The 23993-nt window shown below is 39.9% G+C and overlaps 2 protein-coding genes across 2 annotated transcripts; one reads left to right on the forward strand and one right to left on the reverse strand.

Moving 5' to 3' along the window:
- Positions 1-411: 411 nt before the first annotated feature.
- On the forward strand, positions 412-1103 carry cldn5a (claudin 5a; the record flags this gene model as incomplete). Its single annotated transcript, XM_083905220.1, has 1 exon — positions 412-1103. The coding sequence occupies one exon, from the start codon at positions 412-414 to the stop codon at positions 1057-1059; it is 648 nt and encodes a 215-aa protein (XP_083761346.1). The 3' UTR covers positions 1060-1103.
- Positions 1104-14442: 13339 nt separating this feature from the next.
- cdc45 (CDC45 cell division cycle 45 homolog) lies at positions 14443-22424 on the reverse strand (the record flags this gene model as incomplete). Its single annotated transcript, XM_083905284.1, has 18 exons — positions 14443-14507; positions 16042-16118; positions 16404-16522; positions 16624-16707; positions 17631-17769; positions 18433-18588; positions 18713-18811; positions 18898-19029; positions 19454-19573; positions 20069-20119; positions 20223-20284; positions 20442-20490; positions 20572-20630; positions 20726-20878; positions 21041-21178; positions 21275-21367; positions 21631-21690; positions 22374-22424. The coding sequence occupies 18 exons, from the start codon at positions 22422-22424 to the stop codon at positions 14443-14445; spliced, it is 1707 nt and encodes a 568-aa protein (XP_083761410.1).
- Between the last annotated feature and the right edge of the window lie 1569 nt (positions 22425-23993).

Raw genomic sequence — 23993 nt, forward strand, 5'->3', positions numbered from 1 at the left:
CCGTCTCCCCCTCTATAACTGTTCAAACGAACAATGCGCTCTGGACCGCTTTATCCAGGCTCACAACTTCCCCGCGCTCTCATTGGTCCCTTGAGGATGCGGCCACGGCTGATTGGAGGAAAGTTTCTCTTACAGTCCACACACCCCCACCCTGCACACAGTCGTGATTCGGTGCTTCTGCGATTCCAGTTGTTTTCACATCTCCCCACAAACAAAGACACTCAGAAACACTGTCTCTCATCATCTCCGAGCAGAGTGACGTGCATCTCAGGAGTGACGCTACACTGCGCGCAGAGACGAGGACGAAGAGGCAAAGAGAAGAAGTCCACAAGTGCACCTGCTTTTCACGAAGAGCAGAAACCAGTGAAGAGTTTGGAAACTTTCAGAGTTGACTGAACACAAACTGCGAAAATGGTGTCGGCCGCACTGGAGATCATGGGTCTGGCGCTGTGCGTAATTGGCTCGCTCCTGGTCATGGTTGCGTGTGGACTGCCCATGTGGAAGGTGACGGCTTTCATCGAGGCCAACATCGTGGTGGCTCAGACGATCTGGGACGGTTTGTGGATGTCGTGTGTGGTGCAGAGCACGGGTCAGATGCAGTGTAAGGTGCACGACTCCATCCTCGCCCTCAGCCACGACCTGCAGGCGGCCAGAGCGCTCACCATCATCTCCTCTGTGATGGGAGTGCTGGGGCTCATGGTTGTGATTGCCGGCGCGCAGTGCACCAACTGCATCCGCACCGAGTACGTCAAAGCCCGGGTGGTGAACGCCGGAGGGGCGGTCTACATCATCAGCGGTCTGTTCGTGCTGGTGCCTCTCTGCTGGATGGCCAACAACATCATATCCGACTTCTACAACCCACAGGTGCCCCCATCCAAGAAGAGGGAGATCGGCGCTGCGCTCTACATCGGCTGGGCAGCCACAGCGCTGCTGCTGATCGGAGGATCGCTGCTGTGCTGCTCATGTCCTGCCAGCGGGAATACGGGATACTCGGTAAAATACGCACCGACTCAGAGAGGCACTCAGAACGGGGACTATGACAAGAGGAATTATGTGTAGCCGTGTGGCGCGGCGCTTTGCGGCGCAGACGGTGCGTAAAAGTGACCTGCAGCTTTTTTTTAACAGACGTTATCTTTGCACCTGTATTTTTTTATTATTATTATCTGAAATTTGAACATTGAAAATCAATGGAAGCACCTCTGTTGTTTTACATTCAACTCCACATTTGTATCCACAGGAGATGTTTTTTAAAGAAAGACAATGAGAACCACAAGAGGTAGCTCGCAACAAAAAGGAGTATCTTTGTTAGGTACCTGCTTTTTTTGTAAGTTTTCGAAATGATTAGTATTTTTCAAACTGTTTACTCTTGTAATTATAAAGTTGCTGTTCATTTCTAGAGGAACTCTTGCCATTAAATGTAAATACATTATTCGTTTGCCTTCTCTGTGCATTGTCAGCACAAACGTGTTGTATCTGAGAATACTTCTTCGTTCTCACACCGACGTGCTGTCCAAGAGAAAAATACACGTGATGGCGAAGCCCTAACAAAATCCCGGAGGGGCTTTTGTGTTGTCCAGAAGCTGGTGTCGCTGACTCTGGGGTCTATTCTTGGGACCCATGTAGGCCTATTCCGGAAATCCTGGGATCTATATAGGCCACAGCATGACATGTTACAGTCCTTTTTTCCCCGACTACATTGAGAACCTGCAAAGTGTAAAAAAAAAAAAAGAGAAAAAAAAGGAATAAACGTTTTCTGCTGGTTTGTTGACATTTGATGTAATGTTCATTCATATAAAGATGCAACATCTTCTCATTTTTATCAAGATTAAACCGAATACAATGTCCAGTTAAACTGTGTTCTGAAACAAAGTTATTGCTAGTGTTCTAGATCATACAGTTATTGGTCTGCAGAGGCAGGAGTGTGCGTCACGGCTGTGCGTAATAACGCTCACCGTTCCCACCGTGGATCCATAAACCCCCACGGCGGGAGAAAGTATTTTTGGTGAGCCATAGAAATCCAGATGACAATGCCCATTCAGCGAGAGTGGGGCTCTGCTGTTCAACTCACAATACTGCACAGCCCCCACCCGCACCCCTTTTCAGAACACCCCCACCCTGCTCATCCACACTCAATGGAAGGCGTCCAAATTAGAGAAGCTGGAATTGTGACTCCATTCGTCATCACAGACCCATCTAACGCCATCAGGACACGTCATCCTTCTAAAGCAATTAGTTTAAATGCAGAGCTGCTCCTGGGCCACATTCACCCAAACTCAGTGGATTAAACTTTGTTTAACTCGTGACAACTGTAGAAAAATCCAATTACACAAGAACTTTGCGTGTATGAGTCACGGCCCTTTTGTTTGAAACTGTGGCTGGATTACACAAGCTTAGCCATACTTGTTTAGCTGCAGATGTAAGGATCTTAGTGGGTCATATGGCCTCTTATAAGTCAAAAATATGGCCATATGACATACAGTTAGAGGAATGTGGACAGTGCCCCCCATATAAATTGTTTCAAACAATGTCACCAGAGAACATTAACCACATCAGTAAACTTATCTGAAATCTAAAATATCCGAACCTGCCCTTTAAATTCACATCATAGACTTTTAATGATCCTGTAAAATAGATTGTTAATACAGTACGATAAGAGTTGAATTTTCTTGAGTTTAAAAAGTCCTAGATTTTATTTGGAGGACCCTGGTAGTACGATTATAGAAGAACGCTTTCTAACATTTGAAAAAAAATGCCCCAAAAACTTCACACTAGTTAAAGGTGCCATATGTAAGAATGTGTCCAAAAACGGTTACTACATTCAAATTCAAAATACTGAGGTCTTTTAGGTTTCGTTTTCTGACGTAACTGGCAACCCGTGGTTGCTCGGCAGCTGAGACTCTACTGACTGCAATGATTGGTAGACGGCGGTAGGTGGCGCCACATGCCAAAACATGATTTAAAAACACAAACATGATATGCAGTCTGTAAAATATATTTTTTAATGCAAATATTTTGGCTGCACTGTTGTTGTTGTTCAGTTTATTATATGAACATTATTCCTGAGTCTCTGTGACATATTAGGAGGATTTTATGGCCAGTTGCTTTAGATTTATTACATAATGCACCTTTAACTAGAGTTGTGGGAGATGGAGTTTCTGTATTTTCCAGATCGTCTCAGCCTTAAAACCCAGTCATTGTGAAAGGGGAACAACAATGGAGTGTCATTTTTGAAAACAATTTTTGGTTTGAAACTTCTTTCACTGGAGGATCACATTTAGTGCTGTCAAAAGCACATTCATCCCTATGAAGGAACATGACCAGTGTGCAGCAGTGTGTGTGACGCATTCGTGCGTTTTAGGACTTCCTACACAACAGGAGGAGGTGTTTTACTTCTTATGGCCCAATTATTGTTAGGTTTTTAGTACATTGTTGACAAATTATTTGATAAAACCTGACTTTGTTTTGAGTCACACCTGCAGTTCAGTAGCTTACAGTGGACGTCCTAAACCAGGACTTCGTGTGGGTTTTCCTCCACAGAGCCACTCCCTAGAAGGTCCAGTCTGGTCTGCCTCAGTGAGATGTTTTTGTTGGATTGTTAATTCCACTTCTCTAGTCACCGCACAGAGGGTGACGAAGTGTGGGGTGTGTGTGTGTGGCAGAGAAGGGGGAGTTGTATGAGCAAGTGTGTGTGTGTGTGTGAGTGTAGACAGTGAGTGGGGTGGGGCAGTGGGGTGAGTTTGAGAGAGAGAGAGAGAGAGAGGGGGGGGGTCCCTTTAAAAAGACCCCCATTCCAATAAGGAGGGCGGCAAATAGGGCCAGGGACATCACTCAATGGACACTCGCCATGGTAACCAGCCAGAACCTGCAGTTGCCTGGTAACGGGTTCCTATAATGTGGTGGTATGGATGAGCCTATAAAAGGGTTGTCCAGCAGACATTCTTGCAAGCATGGACACACACACACACACACACACACACACACACACACACACACACACACACACACACACACACACACACACACACACACACACACACACACACACACACACACACACACACACACACACACACACACACACACACACACACACACACACACACACACACAGTGGGAATTCACTCAAAGCCTTTAATGGTCAGTGCGGAACGAGCTGTGCCAGCAGAAACACACTTCTCTCATTGTGTTTCTTTTTAAGAGCAAATGCCACACGATGCTGCAAATGTTGCACACTGGCAACAACAACAAACTCCAGAGGGAACATAAAACACGAACGTTAACAAAATGAGTTGCAAGAGAATGTGATGTCGACACAGGGAGACTCTTTCTGACCTCTACACTTGACCTCCCTGAGCCTGAAGGAGCGGGGCCCTTGCGGTGAAGGTCATGTCAGATGCCTGCGCACTGATCGTCTGTGCAGCCGCCAGGGAGAGATGTGTGTGACGTTTCTCACCACATGAACTCTGAACTCTGACGCTGGCCTCGGTTCAGTCACTTTCCTCGCCTGATCAGTCATGATCTCATCGAATCAGAATCAGCTGGATTTGATCAGGGTCACAGCCCTCAACCTCCCCCTTCTGCTCTTATTGCAAGTGGCACACCTACTTTGTTGTGTTCCCCTTGTACAATGACGAATAACGTTTTAACAACAATACGCATTCTGAAAAAGCCTATAAAGTTTATTTAGTCAACATCTGCCCATTTAATTCCATGGGACACATTCCACTTCTTACACAACAAACGTCATTTACAGATTAAAAATGTGCACATAAATCAGACGATCATTACAAAATTGAATTATTACATCAACTTCAAACGTTTGCTGACTTGTTGTTTTTGTTCTGCCTCTCTTTGTTCAGAGAAACAATGTAACTAACTTTTTTTTTTTTTTTGCCGCGTCCTTCATCTGATGAAGAATTCACATCTGAATCTTTTCGTCGCCACGTCTTTGTGTTTCCAGTCATACTCCAGCTGGTTTGAGGCCTTCTAGCTTCACTAGAGCAATGCCATTGTTTGGGCTATTTATCCACACAGAACCAGTGTTTTTTTGTTTTTTTTTGGAGAACTGAATTGGAAAAACGGCTCCCAGGTGGGATAATCTCAGATATTAGAAAAAGATGAGTCCCACCGCTCTGTCTTGCTCTTGCATTTGCTGATTCTGTCTTCGTCAGTATCATTTTCTTATTCTTCTATTTGGAGATGGGTTTATTCCAGGGTTTCTCACTCCTGGTCCTGGGGAGACACTGTCCTGCATATTTCAGATGTGTTTTAGAACACACCTGATTCAAATGGTCAGCTTGTCAGTAAGCTCTGCTGGAGCCTGATAATATTTTATCAGGTATGTTGGAGCAGGGAAACACCTAAAACATGCAGGACAATGGCTCCCCAGGACCAGGAGTGAGAAACCCTGGTTTATTCGCTTTATTAAAAAAAAAAATATTTGTCTCCGTTTCTGAGATTTTTTACATTTTAATGTATACTTTTCTTCAAATAAAACTCTATGCATGCTCAACGTCTCCTTCTCTGTTTTTGGTGTATTTCACTGGCAGCTATACAGCGCCACTTATAGGCCTGGCATATGTACTACAGCGTTGTTTTGTAAGTGGATTTGCTGTGTTTACAGAAATAGTTTTTAAAATGAAAAAAAGAAAAAGATATCATTGGGAAAGTTCTGTTAGCATGTGGATATTTAGACCAGAGTCATTGTGTAACGAGCATTTGTTTATATTTAAGTTACGCACACTACAGCTTTAGGATCTAGAATCTTCATCCACCACCGTTGATGATTCATGAAACAAAGAAGACTATTTCCCTCAGACGTAGAACTGAGTCAGCAGGTGCGTATACTTCCCAGACTCCACAGCAGGGCCGAGCACATAGATAGCTAAGCCAAGAGTCAGCAGGTGGTTAAAAGTGGAGGACAAACATGGCTTTGTATGGGGAGTTAAAGACCCCATGAGCCATTTGTCTGAGAAACAATGTGCGAGCTCGAGTGTTTAGAGATGGAGATCAGAAAAAAAACATGTTTCTTTTCTCCTGGAGGTTGGCAACATTTAGGGCTTGGTGACTCGTGGCTTTTTTCACGGCCCAGTAACACGACCAGGCATCCTGTGCAGCAGACAGCAGAACAGGAAGCAGGAAGGAACATGAAGGGTGTGGAGGAGGAGGGTGTGTGCGTATCAGGAGATAATGAGAGAGAGAGCTTGATATTGAGTTAAATCCCTCCCTAAGATATACAAAACTACTAGGTATTTTATACGTCTACACACAGCATGTCAATTATACCCTAGAGCATTTATCGTTACGCTCTGCATTACATTGATGATTTAAAGCTGTACTGTGTGATTTTTCCAATATAGGAAAATGTCCGTTACATTCAAATCATTGTCAAGTGAGTTCACACATGCTGATAAATCTTATACCATGGTCTTGTTTAATAGTGATAGCCATTGAGTCCCCTGTTTGTTACTAACAGCAGTGGAGTCACTACGTCTTACACACTTGACCTTTAAGTGCACGGTCCACTCACAAATGTGACTAATTCACATTGGGGAATGAATTATTACAAGATTATAAACACAATTATACTGATGGTAGGATCAAAAACATGTGATTTGTGACCTTAAACACATCATCCAACATAAAATAATTCTGAAAGAGCTGCCAGAGATTCAATTGATGAACAGAGAGTCTCTCTCTCTGTGACGGCTCCATCTCCAAATATGAGAGAGTAGAAGCTGAAGCAGGAGCCTCGACTCTTCTCATGCCTGACAGAGTAGATTTAGTTATTTTTGTGCACACACCAATTAGTGAGAGTGAATTTGTCCTCCACATGCCATCCTGTTTACACACCAGTGGTGAACACACACACACACACAAGGTGGGTGCAGGAGCAGTGGACAGAACTTATCTGTTGCCCTGTGAGCAATCAGGCCTTGCTCAGGGGCACCCGGCCCTTGGTCTTCTGTGCCTGGATCGAACCAATGAACCTTCAGGTTACAAGCCCAATTCCTTTGCTTTCTCAGGGTAGCACGAGATCAAGCGTTCATGCTGTATATGCAGCATGAGCATGTATACACTCTTAGAAATAAGGGTTCCAAAAGGGTTCTTCTACAAGGGCTGAGGTTCTACCTGGAACCATTTGCTTCTGAAAAAACCTTTCTTCGGGAAAGGGTTTAACACTAATGGTTCCAGTAAGAACCACTTTGATCCAGAGAACCTTTTAAAATCCCTTTCCTGAATAAAGGGGTTTAAAAGGGTTCTTGGTAACACTAAGGGTTCCAGGTGGAACCAAAAAGGGTTCTCCTATGAGGACAAGCCGAAGAACCTTATATGGTTCCACTTTTATTTCTAAGAGTGTACACGCTGAGCACATTAGGTTCAACAGTTTGTTAGGGAAAATATTTACTGTAAATAAGCCAATCACATGCATGTAAGCATGTAGACATGGTCAAGACAACCTGCTGAGGTTCAAACTGGACATTAGAAAGATGAAGAAAGACAGTTGATCGACATTGATTTTCACCCAAAAAAATATCCTTATCTTTACAGAGAATGTTCTATGAGCAGCAGTATCCAGGACAAAAGTGCTTTGTTGTTGTCAGACGTTGAAATTATAGAAACAGTTCTTAAACCACTCTTAAAAACAAGTTATGCAGAAGACTACAAGATCACAGCGGGTGCCACACCTACCATAGTGAAGAGCCTCATAGACATAATGCATTCCCTAGCCCCTTATCCTACCTTTAACCATCCATCCATTTTCTACTGCTTTATCCTCCACAGGAGGGTCGCGGGTAACTTTAACCATCACAACTCAATGCCTAACCCTAAAACCAGGTATTAACCCTTGAAAAGTATTTTAAAAATGTGAGGACCATCCAAAATGTCCTCACTCCGTATGGTGTGTACCATTTTTGTTCCCCACAGAGCCATAAATACAAGAACACAGAGGTTATACGTGGAGCAAACAAATCAGTGGATGATAACCTTCTGCTGAGATGAAGGGGAAAAGCCGAACAGCGTGAGAGGAATGTTTTGGTGGGATCAAGAGACATTTCTGATTTGGCATGGTTAGAATGAACAACGGACAAAGAAACCCCAACTTCTCCAACATGGAGGGTTGCAGCTGTAAACCACAGCAGCATTTATTCTCCATATTTGTAATCAGTGCTCTGCACGTGTGTTTTTACAGGTGCTGCTGCTTCTAGCTTTGGCCTCTCGTGGTCATTTAGACTCCCATACTATAATGTTGGATTGGATGTTGGAGCAATCAGGGGCTGAGAAAACAGAATATCTAATAAGCGCGCATGCACCCACACACACCCGCTGGTTTTGCAGTCTTTGTGTGGACACTCATAGACATAATGCATTCCCTAGGCCCTTACCCTAACCTTAACCATCACAATTAAATGCCTAACCCTTACCCTAACCTTAACAATCCTCAAGAAGCCTGTTAAAGTTGTGTGGACCAGTTAAAATGTCCTCACAAAGACAGGTTTGCTGGACAATTGGTCCACACACACACTTACACCAGCTTTTGCACATGCACACATACTGATGTACTTAACTGCAAATCAACACTTAATCATAATTTATATGTATAAATACATGCCTTATTAGGTCAGGGGAAGACTTTTAGATATTAGTGTGTGTCTTAATCAGGTCTGTAACTCAAATACTCTCATTACTTTATTGATTATATTGTTGATTATTTGAATATTCTATTGATATCTTGAATAATGGAGCTGTTCGAACCGGAACATGTTCACTAAAATAGCCTCCATCGCAGCTAAAACCATTGGTCTCCCCACACCCAACTTTACACAGTTAAACACTAAGGCCATTACACGCATCGCACAGGCAATAACACAGGACCACACTCACCCACTGCACCATTGTTTCTCCCCGTTACCCCTCTGGTGGACGATACAGGTCCCTCAGATACAACAGAGTACGTTTTAAAAACAGTTTAATCCCCACAGCCATCGATACTCTGAACAATATGTGATTAGGGTCTGAAATAGATATCTGTACTTTGCCACACATTACTGTAATGTGTTATATGGATGGGTGTGTGCTATGGTGTCTCCCTGCCTGTACAGCTGTGAAAATGTATTTCCCCACAGGGACAATAAAGTAACTAACTAACTAACTAAGTGGAGAGTATTTTGGTTGGAAATATTTGATATGATTCTTCATTACACCACATATTAAAATGATTAAAATCATAGGAACAATTTGAGTGCAGACCATTCCCATATCTTCTGGTCTTCCAAACGTTCTGGGGTGACATATGTACGTCTTACTATTGGAAATATTTTGGGAGACAAGATTCCTAATGACGTTATGGTCCTATATTTATGTGTTTTGAAGGATGGTATTTGTGTAAAATCTTACTAATGGCCTGTAAATAAAAAAAAAAATCTGTGGATGGACAGGGTGAAAAAGATAACTGTAAAGGAGGCAACTTTCACAGGAAATGGACTTACTTTATCAAAATAAAAGAGGACACTACTAACTGAACAGGACAGTTAAAGTCATTGGACAAGATACTAACAAGATACTAAGATATTGTGTTTGACTTGTCCCTGTGGAGATTAGATAAAAAAATATTAGAAAAGAAAATACAGATGTTATTCTGGGGGGGAAAAACTACTGTATGTTAAAGGGCCCATATTATGCAAAATCAACTTTTTAATCATTTTAATACTTATATATGGGACTCTGGAGGACATACCAGACCCCAAAATGTGAAAAATCAAGACTCGGTCATTAAACTCCTGTAAGGTGGAACACATGAATGAAAAAAAAAATGACTGTGAGGTATTTTAACCTTAGCACAAACATCATTTTTTATTAAAAAAAATATCTTTCACCTAAAGATCATTAATGTTCTCTGAAGAGTTTTAGCTGCTACCATCAGCACTGGAGGCCGTAACATTTAAAGAATGCACTTTTTAACCTTACCCATCCTAGACATATTTTAATGGAAACGTTGTTTATGCACAGACCCACTTGTGCTTAAATTGGCCCCTAAAGGAACATTAAGATAAATACTCTGCTGTCTGCACCAAGTAAACAAAATGTAAGTACAGCCTCAGATAATTAGGCTGCAGCTGACGTATTATCTGCTGATCTCTGGCTGTTCACACACTGTAACTGTTTGCATCGGCCCATAAATGAGTATTCGAAGCATCTGAGGCGAGAGGAGTGAGGAGTCAGCGTGAGATCACATGGAGGGACAGAACTTGGCCTTTCTCATGGCGGCAGGTGTTACTGATAACATTAACAATGGCTCTGTGAAGTTCATGTCGGGGCAGAGAGCAAAAACACGCACACGCTTTAACTGAGCAAGGTGAATGGAATTCAGCCATTATTCATTTGATTATTTACACTGATGCTCTCCCTGCTGTGACCGGTCAAAACGTCCGCGGTGAGGAAGAAAAGCCCACGAGGAACCGAGGCATGTTCTACAAGACGCTGAGAACAATGGGAATGTCAGGCAATTTAATAAATCTTTTTTTTTTTCACTATTTGATTTTTATTTAACTATTTCCAGTCTGACTGGTCATTACACTGACTTCACAGCTGTATTGGCTCCATTTACTTCCCATTGCAGCTTGCACCTATGTACACTTTGTGGTCCTTATATTTATAGTTTTTTTTATTATTATTCTTACAAAAATGTTCTGTTCGTCTCCTGTACATGTGCACAACTGCCCTACGTGCCTTAAATTGCCTCTGAGGGACAAATAAAGTTCTTCAACCAGTAAATAAAACCAATTAAGCATCTTCACTTTATTATTATAATTTTTTATGTATACATATATATATATTATTTTTTTTAATTTTTATTAGACCCTACAGTATTACAGATACAGGCCTCTACCAAACGGTTGAGATGTCTGTTCATAATAAACCTGGTTTGCATAATTCATAAAGTACAACATTCAGAACAAGTCACATTAATTTAGTGTTAGTGAGTTCAGCTTGATGCATTTTTCAGTGAGATATAGTGACTTAAAGTGCGGTCGACCAAATGGTTGAGTAGTACCTTAAAGGGATATAGTATAGAAATGTATCACAGGTATGTGTGGATGTATATCAGCAAACACATACAAACAGCCTGCACATCATATAAAAGCAGTTAAAAAAAACATATTGTGATTCTATCTCAATCAAAATGAAAACATAAATGAAAACAATGTAAAATAGAAATATGAAAGGATTTTGTTCTTGTTTCCACAAAAATTAAAATCATACTCTCTGAGCTCCACATCAACACCACCATCTCATAATACTTCACTGAGCATTTGGCCACTGCTGAGACAACATGACTGCTGGAGTGTGAGGCCTTCAAATTTCAGCTCTGCACACGGGCTTTGCCTCCGAGGGCATGGCTCCCTCTGTGTGTGTTTTGCATGGTACATTCCTCAGATGCAGAGCAATGGAAAGGGCAGTGGCCCCATTTCACCAGAGGTGCAAGATGGGGGATGGAGAGCAAAAATGATTGATGGACAAGGGGAAGAGGCCAAGTGATGTCCTGAACAGCAGCAGCGGAGCGACTGATGCTCTCTCTGTGTTTCCTCAGATAAAAATGATGCTTTTGTTGGAGAAAAAAAATAAATCAATTTAATTTTCAAATTCAAAGATCAGTTTCTCAAGTACAAAAACTGTCCTTGGTTACTTCTGCTATCTGTTCTAGTGCGAGCAGTAGCTTACATATCTTAATATACTGCATGTGTAACCTCATCAGTTCATTTACTGATTGTATTTGTGCTGCATACATTCAACATTTATGGCTTTTCTTTTGTTGTCTCACAAGTATTAATGGTACAATGAATAGAACAAAAACAATTTGGGAAATTCAGTCAGTTTTTTTTTTTTATCCGTATGTTATTCCTGTTCATGGATTTATTTGTTCATCCTAAAACAGAGTCTTGTATAGTTTTCAAGTTGTGGTTCGGCTATAGTCTCAATATGTTATACAGTATATTGAGAACACCTGCCATTTTCAATACTGCTCATGCTTTGAGGCTCACAGTCAGGAGGAGAGGGAGCTGATCTCAACTGACATTGGACAAGATGCAGGGTAAACCTTGGACACGTCATACACACAATTCATTTAAAAAAAATTAACTACAGCCAATCAGCAGTCTTCGGACTCTCTCATTTACTGTTTTTCCCCCAGCCTAAATGGCCTCGGTAAGCTTAACATGGACATATTATGCAAAATCAACTGTTTAATAATTTAAATCCTTATATTTGGGACTCTGGAGGCCCTATCAGTCAGCAAAGTGTGAAAAAAAAAGGTGACTCACTCATGTTTTTGTGGTCCTCCTCAGTCTAAGTACAGGAGATAAAACACGCGATGTTGACTTCTGCGCTCTCCTTAGGACGTCACAAGACGCTAAATTCCTGGAATTGTTGTCTCGCAGAGCTCCACCTTGTCCGTAAAACACGCGAGAGCAACGGTATCCGAAAACCGGAAGTCCGCGAAAAGTTCCATTCTTGGCTTCACAGTGCAGCACAGAGTGCTACACAAACTTCCAGCCTCAGAGGATTTGTCTGTCCAGTGGATACATGTTATATATGACAGCATAACACTTTAACACTTAACAGGTAGTCAAATCGAATCTTTCTTGCTATAAGACACTAGGGCTAACCACTGCGCTACTGTACCACCAAGAAAATTGGATGTGGTGATGAAGATCAAATGCTTCGGAGGAGCTTCCGATGGTTAAGTGCACACTAAATATGTTCAACCCACTGAAAAGGAAAACCCCCAAGAGAAGATGATAAAAGAATAAACTGAGGCTGAAGATTTGTTAATGAGCACATGATAAATGTTTCCAGACAAAATAGGCTCTTTGTTCCCTTGTGAAAACTGCAGGATTGTTAGTGCTGTATATTCTGAATGGATGTAGATTTTTCTCACAAAAAACGACACGAAAATAAGTGGCAGTGATATGCACTCCCTCCCTGACAACAGCAAAAAAAGGAAAGGAAAAATCCCAGCTAGAGAATGACGCAGATCATGGCACGTTCAATCCCACACCAGTCCAATTTCCTGTAAAAAACACCCTTCACTCTGAAGGTCATGATCTCATCCTGGTCCAGGAGTGATAAGGATCTGAAGTAGCCCTCAGAGACCTGCTCAGCAGCCACCACCTATCCACTCTTTAAGTCTTTAAGCCAGGAGCAAATCACCACCAGTAGGCCAGGCATACTTTTTTTTAATATGGTTCCAGGTTCGCGGCGCTTACCTTCGTCCCACATGAGCAGCCTGACCTCAGGAGATGCTTGTCTCATTAAATGGAAATGTTTTTAGCAGATAGACGCACCTCAGCAGCAAATCACTATGAGGCAGATGCTTACGAGTGGAGTCAAACAAAAGATTGGATCAAGATAAAAAGACTAATAAGTTTGGAGTACTTTCTTTGCTCCCGTTGGGTACGATGGCTGCCAACAGTAAATACACTGCCAGATCTTTCAAACAAAGATCTGGCACTAAATGAAGGCCTCTGTAGTTTTTCAGCCCATAACAATAGTGGCTCAACCCATAGATCAAAGCTAATAAATGACAATTCAATTTATATATTACATTTTTTCTTTTGATATGAAACTCAAATGAAGGAAGGAAGGAATCAGCCCGGTCTTCCCACAGCATGTTCAATCCCACTTTGTAAACGGTAGAAATTTGTGTTTGATGTACGTGCAGCACTTAGCATGAACGGTAAGCAAATCAAAGGAGGGAATCGTAACGATGTGAAAATGAAACGTTGCATAACAGGAACTCAACGTCTTAAACCTTAAAGTCCTGCTGAAATTAAACATAACAAAATTGTCATTTAAGAATTCTCAGAAACATCAACACATGACTTGTACTCGCAATAGCAAATTTGTAGGAAAACACGCCATTATTTGATAATGATTAAATTACAATGCAGTCTCATTGTTTCTAAATACTAAGTGAGAACAAACCACCGTTCATGCGTTTGAAATATTTTAACAAACATGCAACACCTAACAATAATTATGATTTAAACTGACTTTTCCATAAACTCACTTTTTAAGTGCATATGAGGAATGTCAAATTAAAAACTTGAAGTGAAATGAATCTGTATAATACAAATGATCCGCAGGCTCCGTATTTCCAATAATAAACAAATCTGTAATTTTAAGTAATTTATTATGATTTATTAAAATATTTAAAATCGAGTTGGGTGTGGATTAAATGAACAGACATGAATAAAACATGGATTTACACTAAAACACAATAAAAAAAAGAGACTGTACAATTTACAGGAACTGATTAAAACAATTAAAAACAAAAACAGGAGCGGTTCTTGAATTGCTGCACATGTTCGTATCAGTTCATTTCAGAACAGCGACACAGAACTTGGACTCAGTCGCTCGACTCACGTTCCTCAGAGTTCCTCATGACAGCAGGGTGATGAGAGCGTCCAGGAACTTGCTTCTATCCTCCGTCTTTAATTCAATTACTGCAGCGGGAAAAACAACAAGCAAAAGGAAAGCACATTAAGATAATGTGAGCAAACCTCCCGACCAGCAAAAAGCTTTGAATGGGGACATTTTCTCTAAACCAATGTCACAAATCTGGAAATCCAAAGAGCAAAAGGCAAATCTTTGAGGTGGAAAAGTGTACATGCTCATATCTTATTTTACCACATATGAAGCATTACTGATGTGCTGTGTACTTGCTGTACAGTGTCACGCCTGACTGCCTCAATAAATTACAAACACAAGGCTGCCACCTAGTGTCCACTCCAGTGAACTACTACAATAATACAGTCGATTTACATTACCGTTCAAAAGTTTGGGGTCACTTAGAAATGTCCTTACATTTGACATTTTTGAAATGAATATAACATTAAATGAATCAGAAATACACTCTATACATTGTTAATGTGGTAAACGACTATTCTAGCTGCAAACGTCTGGTTTTAATGGAATATATAAATAGGTGTATAGAAGTTAGAAGACTATTGGATGATTCGAAAACTTGTGAATACCCTTTTGAAATTATTTTAGCACAGCTGAAAACAGTTTAGCTGGTTCTTTGACAAAAGCTAAGTTTGAAGGGCAAAATTATTATTTTCGAATAAAAATCATTCTTCATGTCAATCTTGTCAATGTCTTGAATATTATTTTCTATTCATTTTAAAAATTGTATAGGTGACCCCAAATTTTTGATTTGAACGGTAGTGTACATTTATGTCAATAGACTTTGTTTGTACTTTCATGCTTCACTAAAACACAATTCTTTATATAGATAGAAAAACAGATCAGCTCCTTAGCTACAATGCTACCTCAACAACAACCTATTAGCTGATCAATCGACTCAAAATCAATTAGTGACTTTTTCATTATCAATCGCATGTCGTTTTAGTAAGTAAAAATTTTTTTTAGCATTTCATTGTTTCACATATGGAAATACTTTCACTCAATTGCAAAAAAATAAACAAATAAAATGAATTCAAAACAGACATTTTAAAACTATTTTAAATGTTTCACAAACGCAGCAACTGATGAAAAATAATAAATAAATAAAATAAAAGTAATGTCTCGTTGCCACCACAGCTGTGGCAAACGGTCACGGTGGCAGTGCCTGCTACAAGTGTGATGCAGCTCAACAAAACATCAATAATCTGTGTAAATCGGGTTTATCAGGTTCTAGTTTGAATGTTGTCTCTCCGGTTTCCTCCCACAGCTGAAATGCAGATTTGGGGATGAAGTGAGTTGACACTCTAAAGTGTGAGAATGGATGGTCGTTTGTCTTTCTGTGGCCCTGTGATGGACTGGCGACCTGCATGTCACATTTCAACCTCCCAGCTGACCCTCATATGGAGGATAAATCGGTTAAATAACTGAAGTCAACTGAAAGCTTCTAATAAGTGAGGAAATACAGAAAAAAAAAAGAAAACTTTTGCAAAGAGAACTGAATTAAATCCTTGTAGACTTTCTAAGATCAGCAGTCACTGTCTATCTGACAAAGAAATAAATGAAGTGACTTACTTGATGTGTCAAAGTGGTCATGAAGAGTTCGGGAGCTGGTGCTCTCTGCTGCTTTCTCGAACGCTCGGCCGAAGAAACTAACGAAGAAAACGAGCAGGGTTGTGAAGAGGAGAACGAAGGCAAGCGACTGAATGATCAACATTTGATGTTTGTCAAATTAAAGACGATTGATTAACCACTGTAGTGAACCGGTACTGTGGAATACTCTGTGGAACGACTGCAGTGATGAACATTAAAATATTTTAATTATCCTGCTAGAAACATGTAACTACAGGGCACGAACAATGTTTCTGAGCTTCATGCAGGTAACTCAACGATGAAAGATGTGTAATGAAACATTTTTCATAACATAACAGTCTTACTTCTTTTTGTCAGATGTCTCAGAATCTGGGGGGATTCCCACAACAATGACGGTGCCCTTCTCCACATCCTTGGGAGCAGCCATGATGAGCGGAAGCAGTTTGCAGCGTTTATTCCTTGTCTTAAAGAAACAACAACAACAACAAAACACACATCAAGAGTGATGGAGCGGACAGACTGCAATGAGATAATTGAATGTTTGAATTGCCATCGGAAACTCACAGATTGGACGAAAGCCTTCAGGAGGTATTTGCAGAGCAGAGTCAAGGCCACGGGTTTAGAAAAGAGTCTCACGTCAGGAGTTCCCTACATGTGAAAGAACAGAAGATAATTAATGTAAGCAGGACGTCCTGCTAATGAACTGCCAGACATGCGTGTCAATGACCTTGTTCAGACCTGGTTTTAGCATCTATCCTGACAGAATTAATCACAGGAGGGCAACTCTAATTACATCTGTTCATAACTGGTGATAAAATATGTCCCGAATGTTCCTGTGCGCAAACCTGTCAAGTGCAATAGAATTAGTAACATTTAATGGACTAAACTACAGTGGCCTGTGCACACAAGAGATGATGCTATATTATATATAGTCATAAACTTTAGTTTCATAACACTAAACGCATTGTAGTTATGAAGGTGCAAGTTGGCGTCCTCGATAAAGCAAGAGCCTTGCCTAAAGTCCATATAAAAGGTTGATTCCAAGTAGGTCTGAACAATTTTGATTTTGACTTTGACAGGAAATGTGATTGGAATGTGATATCACAATTGCATGATATCAGAGGTAATGATGATGATGGGAAATCATTATTCTCATTTTCATTCAAAAAACATATTTAAAAGGATTAATGTGTGATATTTGTGCAGCTCTGTGAGAAACAAAGATTTTCTCTTCAGTCTGTCCGATAAGATGTGTATAGATCAAGATAATAATTCATCTAAAATTATATTTTGACAATAAATATTACACCTCCTTGTTTTGCAATTTCGATAACATTTAGATTAATTGTTCAGCCCTAATTCCAAGGCTACAAAAAACTAATTTTTTTTTTTATTTCCATGCAATTGTACACTTATACAAGCATAATTGTGTAGTATATTACATTTCAGCAGGTAAAATCCTCCTTACATGTTACATACAAGACCTTTAAATCAGTCCATGTGTGATTGGATCAATCAGGGCTTATGTCAATATCAGGTATGACCAGATTGAGTCAGACAAACACTCATACCTCCATGAGGTAGCAGTAGAGGAAGGGTCCCTGTGACAGGATGAGGTTGGTGCAGATGCAGCTGGCCACAGTCTGCTGGACAGCCATCAGCTTCTTCTTAGCCAGGTCAATGCCAGAGTGTAGACGATCGAGGTTACTCCTGCAGTGAGAGACGTACTTTATTTAATCTTTTTGTTTGTAAATTTGGAGTATTACAGTCAGCATGTGTGTATACAAGAGCAGACATGTTGAATCAACACTAAAAGTGTAGCCTTGTGTGTGGTTTCTTTTCTGCCAGTCACACAAACTTTTTCCATTCCTTGATTTCCATTTTTCTGTTTTTGGCTTGTCTAAGTGTTTGATCCATACACTTTAACTGTCCGCTGTATTTAGCTTCATGTCATATCATGTTATCAGTGGAGGAGGCCGACATACATCATTTGTGATATTATCGTTATTTAACGATGTGCACATTTTATAATATTGAGTATGTAAATGACTTTGCAAAAGCTGCTGAAACACACATGTAAACACCACACAGTGAGCACTGAGCAGCAGGATTCAGTGTCACATGACCACGAGGAGACTCAAGTCACAAGTGCTTTCCCTGCCACTCAGGGCAGCCGTGCAGAGTAAACATGGATCGACTTGTGTTTCTATCAAATAATAACAGAAATTAAGATGTAATTACTGGATGTAACATTATTATATTTGACGGAGGTGGTAGGGGGTTTAAATTAATTTAATAAATTACGAGTCATTATATAAACTTTTGTCCTCGTCAGCCCAAATCTGCTTCCCAGTGTGAGTTTCTTCTACAAACCTGGAAAGTGAGTCAAGAGCAGTGATGAAGTTGTCGCTGTCATCCTTCTCTGCGCTCTCCAGCAAAGCAGCGCACGCATGTACCATGTCACTGGCCAGGAAACGATTCTTGAAGCCAAAGTGAACACCAAATGTCTGGACACGAATATCTTTCATGCTGATAAAAGAGGGGAAGCAAAGACAAATCAATTATGGTTTGTTTGTCAAAACTTGTTGATTTATATGAATCCCAGAAAGGAATAATATCAGCATGCATATCCAACAATTTTCTAAATTCCTACCCATATTTATTAGAAGACTCTTCAATGACGTCCTTGAGGTTCTCTTTGATTGACATGTCCATGGAATTGAATTTCTGTCGCACTTGTTTCAGGGGCAGCCTGTCACATGCAACGTCAGCAAGTCTTAGCAAGAAGTAGGTCTGTTGATAAACTTTTAATGGTCACACAGATTTCTTGGAACTTACCCCATGTCAGCTAGGAACTCCTGGAGTTTCTTTTGTCCATTCAATGTCCAAAGTTTGAAATTGCATGACGTGTAACATGAATTACAAATGCTGTCGTACAGAGTCCAGTGTTGGTAGAGGCTCAGACGCAGGCTGAAGATGCAGGTCAAGGAAAACGGAGAGGAAAAATAACAAGAAAACAAAACGGAGCTACGAGCTGCGAGTGAAATCTGCACTAGAGAGGAAAGATTATTTTCACAATTGATGAATCTGTTTATTTTCTGGATGAATGGATTCGTTGCTGACATTGTTGTTAAAATATCAGAAGATGTTGAATAGCCTGATGTTTGTCGTTTCCCAAAATGATTGAGTTTTCATAATTTCTTTGACATAACGAGAAAATATTCACATTTCAGAGACTGAATTTGTTTTTAAATAATAAAAATGTTTTTTAAAAAATAAATTCCTCAATAATTAATCAACTAATTATTGCAGGATGACTGCAGTGACTTTGCTTAAACATGGAAAAACAAGTGGGGTCCCAGAATAAACAGTATGCCAAGTGAATTAAGGATACTCATATTCAAAGGAAATCCTCATGCAGTCAATGGACAGCGAGTTCTCCTCGTCCTCATTTCGGTGGTTATGCCGGGAAACATGACGCTGCATTGTGGCGATGTCTGTGATGTACTTCATACTAACAAAAAAAAAGGCAAACAAGACCAATTCAGTACAGGTAAACATCTTGATGCAAACATTTACTGGCCAGTTAATGAGGCACAAGTGTTCAAGTGACTTTGAAATTGTTAACTCTATCTATTCAGCCAATCACATGGCAGCAAAGGTGACTTTGAATGTGGTATGGTTGTTGGACAGTCTGAGTGTTTTATAAACTGTTAATCTACTCCACACACAACTATCTGTAGGGTTTACAGAGAATATGTGTATAAAAATAGAAGTCATCCAGTGAGCAACAGTTCTCTGAGAGAAAATGCCTTGCTGATGTCACAGAGTAGAGGAGGAGAATGCCCAAACTGGTTCTACTTCCACTTAATCCTCTCTACTTAAATAAAGTGTGAGTTTATCTTGTAAATAATAATAATGAATGAATGAATGAATGACTGTGGCCAGAGTTCCCCTGTTTAAGGAAACCAATTCAAGTTACATTTTAAAGTACAGAGGTTGTTCTTACTGTGTGATTTTATCATGAACCCACTGGTCCGTCAACCCAATGATTGCCCACCTGCAAAAAGAAGACAATACATGTAAAAGTCTGTATGGTGCACTTTGCTTCACAACCATGCTGGTTCCATTAAGAAAAAATAAAATTGTATTCATTATCTTACCAGAGCATGTCCTTGGTGTCTTTAGTCAAAACCCACGCAAGCTCAAAAAACATCATTGCAGCCTGAAAAGGACATAAAAAACATTTATAGTTTAGGAATAATAGAAGATGGAGAACATGCATCTCTGCATAGTCTCAAATGCTGATATTTCTGTGAAGATTATCATAGTGATTTTGATTACTATTCCAAAAAAATAATAAATAAATAAATTCTACTCACAGAAGTCCCGTGATATTCATACTGCTCATAATCAAATAAAATCTCCCTCCTGAGAAATGAGCCAGACATTAGTATCAGTTAAGGAACTGCAATACAGAAACATTTCTACATCACTTTAAAAACACTTTACCTTCTTGCTTCCCACTCCCTCCTTGCTCGCTGTCTTTCAATTCTCCTCTCAACTGCCCCCTGTAGCAACATGACAACATGACACAGACATCACAGTGAAGTCTAAACAGATTAATTTAGTTTAGTAGCATTTACGAATCATGTTTACTGCGCACCTCATCGAATCTCCTCCTTTTACCAGAGGGCTCTGAGCCTCCATCACTCTCATTTCCAGAGTCGCCTCCTTCTTCATTGTCTTCATCATCTCGGAAAATATCATCGTAGGTAGGCACGCCAAGGTCATCATCTTGTTTGATGAGTAGCTTTATCTGTGGGTGAGAAATATCGCCTTGCTAATTGTATTCTACAATATCGTATGTATTGTGTAATTCTTTTGACATCATGTTTTGCATTGCCAAAGTCTTGCAGAGAAACAGCCCTAATTGATTTGAAAGGCAACATTTCTGTGCGTTCTGATCATTATCCATCACCTGGGTGTCATTGTAGACATTGACCACATCTACAGGCCGGTGAGTGTCACAGATGAAGAAGACGGAGTCATCATCTGGCTGCAGCATCTCAAGAAGGTCGACATTTGCCCCACAGTTGAGAAGAACAAAGTATTGGAACTAAAACACAACACAGTACAATTTAGTTCAGCAAGGCAACATGGAAAAGCTCATCAGGTCTACTGTGACCTCACCTGAGGTGTGATATGACCATACCTGTTCTTTGTGTTCAAGAAAGGCAGTGCCAAGGTCCTGCCAGCCTGAAACTGGAACAAGTGTGTACTGGACCTGGTCACAGTGAAAGAGCGCCTGGAAAAAGACAATACGATTCAGCATTAGACCATTAGACTCTCACTGACAAGTAAATACACAAAGAGTGAATCTGAAACCAGTGAGCTGATTGTTAGTGCAACCAATGACCCACACAGTGGCTTCAGATGCTCACTTGCAATGTGTTTAGTGAAATCTGCAAGTCACCAAAAAACTAAATTTCCCAAACTAAAACAAGGAAACAGGAGCTATATTATATTTGTATATTTGTATATTTGTGGACAGAACATACTGTATCTTACCTGTAATATCTTACAGGCACACAGTGCGTCGATGTCTGATGCAACCAGGAGTGCAACTCTCTGAAAACAAAGTCAAAGATTAATCAAAACCCTGTATGAAAATAAAATGTGGAGTGCCATACTTCAGCAGCTTCTTCATATCATATCAATCCATACTAATACATTGTAAAGCCAATATCTGCTGATACTGATATTGTCCCGATAATAATAGTACATCCCTATTTTTTTATTTTTTTAATATTGCATCATTATTTTTTAGCAAGATAAAAATACCATTAAAGACAAGTCCATAAATAATTTAAAATGTTAGGAAAACAGTATAATACAAGCCATGACAGCTTGGTCATTCCTGACCCCTGTCACCGTGATGGCTTTAGAAGAGACTGAACTACTTCTTCAGATTGTTTCTGAGAACAGACTTAAAAAGAGGAGATACTGACACCTGTTGTTGTTTAAGTCTGTCCCTTTAATAAAAAACTATTATTACAAATTATAAATCGGCCCAATTAATCGAACACTATCTTGGTTTATGTAACCCAGACCTGGATTTTAATCTGGGCCTGGTCTACATGTGACATAACAAGCAGTAATTACCGTCTTCAAGACAGCACGGATACTTTGACTAAAGCAGTCCACAAAAATAAAAGGAGCAGAAAACGAAAATCGGTCTCTTCAGAGTTCTGAGTTAACAACAGTGACGGTTTAAGTTAGCTAACATAACATTACGAGTAGGGCAAACTTACCTGGTTGGCAACGACTTCATAAAACTCCTTTTTAATATCCGTGACGAACATATTAAAAACGTGTTTAAAGTGACAGACCCGCTTACAAAACACTACAGCGACATGAAATGGGACTTATTTTTGTTTGTTGTCAGGAGCGGAGCGCCTTCTGCTGCTGAAAATGTGGCGCCAAAAGCTATACGTCACACCCAGCCAATCACCGGGGAGGAAAGCACCTCACGTCACACGTCTAATCTTACGTCATCACGTTGAAAACAAATTTTAAAATAACTTTATTTAAAAATCTCCACAACAACCAAGTGTTGGCCTTAGCTTATACACAGTGTGAAATATTAAGAAAATACTTAAATCAAAGATAAATGTACATAAATAAATTTAAATTTAAACATAACATGTTTTTGGTGTTGTTAATGGAAATTTGTTTTTTGAGATGTAATTTGCCACTTATATCTTACAGATACATCATGTAATTCTATAGCTTTTAGGTAAAGAAAGTGAAATGTAAATTATATGAATGATAATAAAAAATCAATGGTAATTGGAATAATTGCATTTAATAACCTTGAACTGAAAAGGATTTTATATTTCTCCAAAAGTATTGCATTCCTGACAATGCAGAGGCATAGATTAAATACAAAAGTGTACATTAGAAAAAGAAAAAAAAGGATACATATGTTGATGTTGCATTCGGGATTTCATTTTGATTACGACACAAATATTTCCTTCAACGTGTCCAGTTTAATCATTGTAAGGAGATTCAATATGGGTTAACTGGGTGCAGGTGTGCATGGGAAATAGAGATGCTTTTGATCTAAGGTTTAACATTCCGCTTATTAAAAATGACCTAGTATCCTTACTAAAACAATTTCAAGATCATACACGAATAAAGAGACAGTTCAAATACACAGCATTACAAATACATTTGAAAAAGCAACTTTCCTGCACAAATTACATTTCTGCAAACCAAGACACTTCAAGATTTGACCAATACAAACATTTTACTTGTTGTATCATGGCTTTCTTTGCTCACTTTTAATTGTAACCTCCTACACTACAAAATGTGTTTTCAGAACAGGTGACTGCCATAAACAGGGTGCAAGATTATTTACAAAACATCCTTTTTGTGCCACCAAAATATCCATTTAAAGCAGGGGTGTCTAACTCATCATCACTGAGGGCCACATCAGCATAATGGTTACCTTCAGTAACATAAATGTAACTAAATGTAAATAAATATAATGTGAAATAAAGGGAACTACTCCGTAACATAATTGCTAAATAACTTTCTGTATTTATTACTTATTCAATTTCACTCGTCACATGACGCATATACAATGATACACTGCGATCTAGTGGCAGTGCCGTCACTTTGCGTGTCACGCAATCGCCATGCATTGTGGGAGATGTAGTTTACGGTCAACACACGCCTTAATGCAGCATAGACCTATTTAAACACAGATTTTTAAGACCAATTAATCACTCGCGAGCCACATCATTGATGTGGCGGGTCACATCTGGCCTCCGGGCCTTGAGTTTGACACGCGATTTAAAGCAACACATGTACAGTACAATCAGGATCAGCATGAGCGGCTGCTGTATGGGCCCAGAAAATATCACTGG

Source organism: Microchirus variegatus (assembly GCF_963457635.1).
Source record: "Microchirus variegatus genome assembly, chromosome: 18".
Taxonomy (NCBI): Eukaryota; Metazoa; Chordata; class Actinopteri; order Pleuronectiformes; family Soleidae; genus Microchirus; species Microchirus variegatus.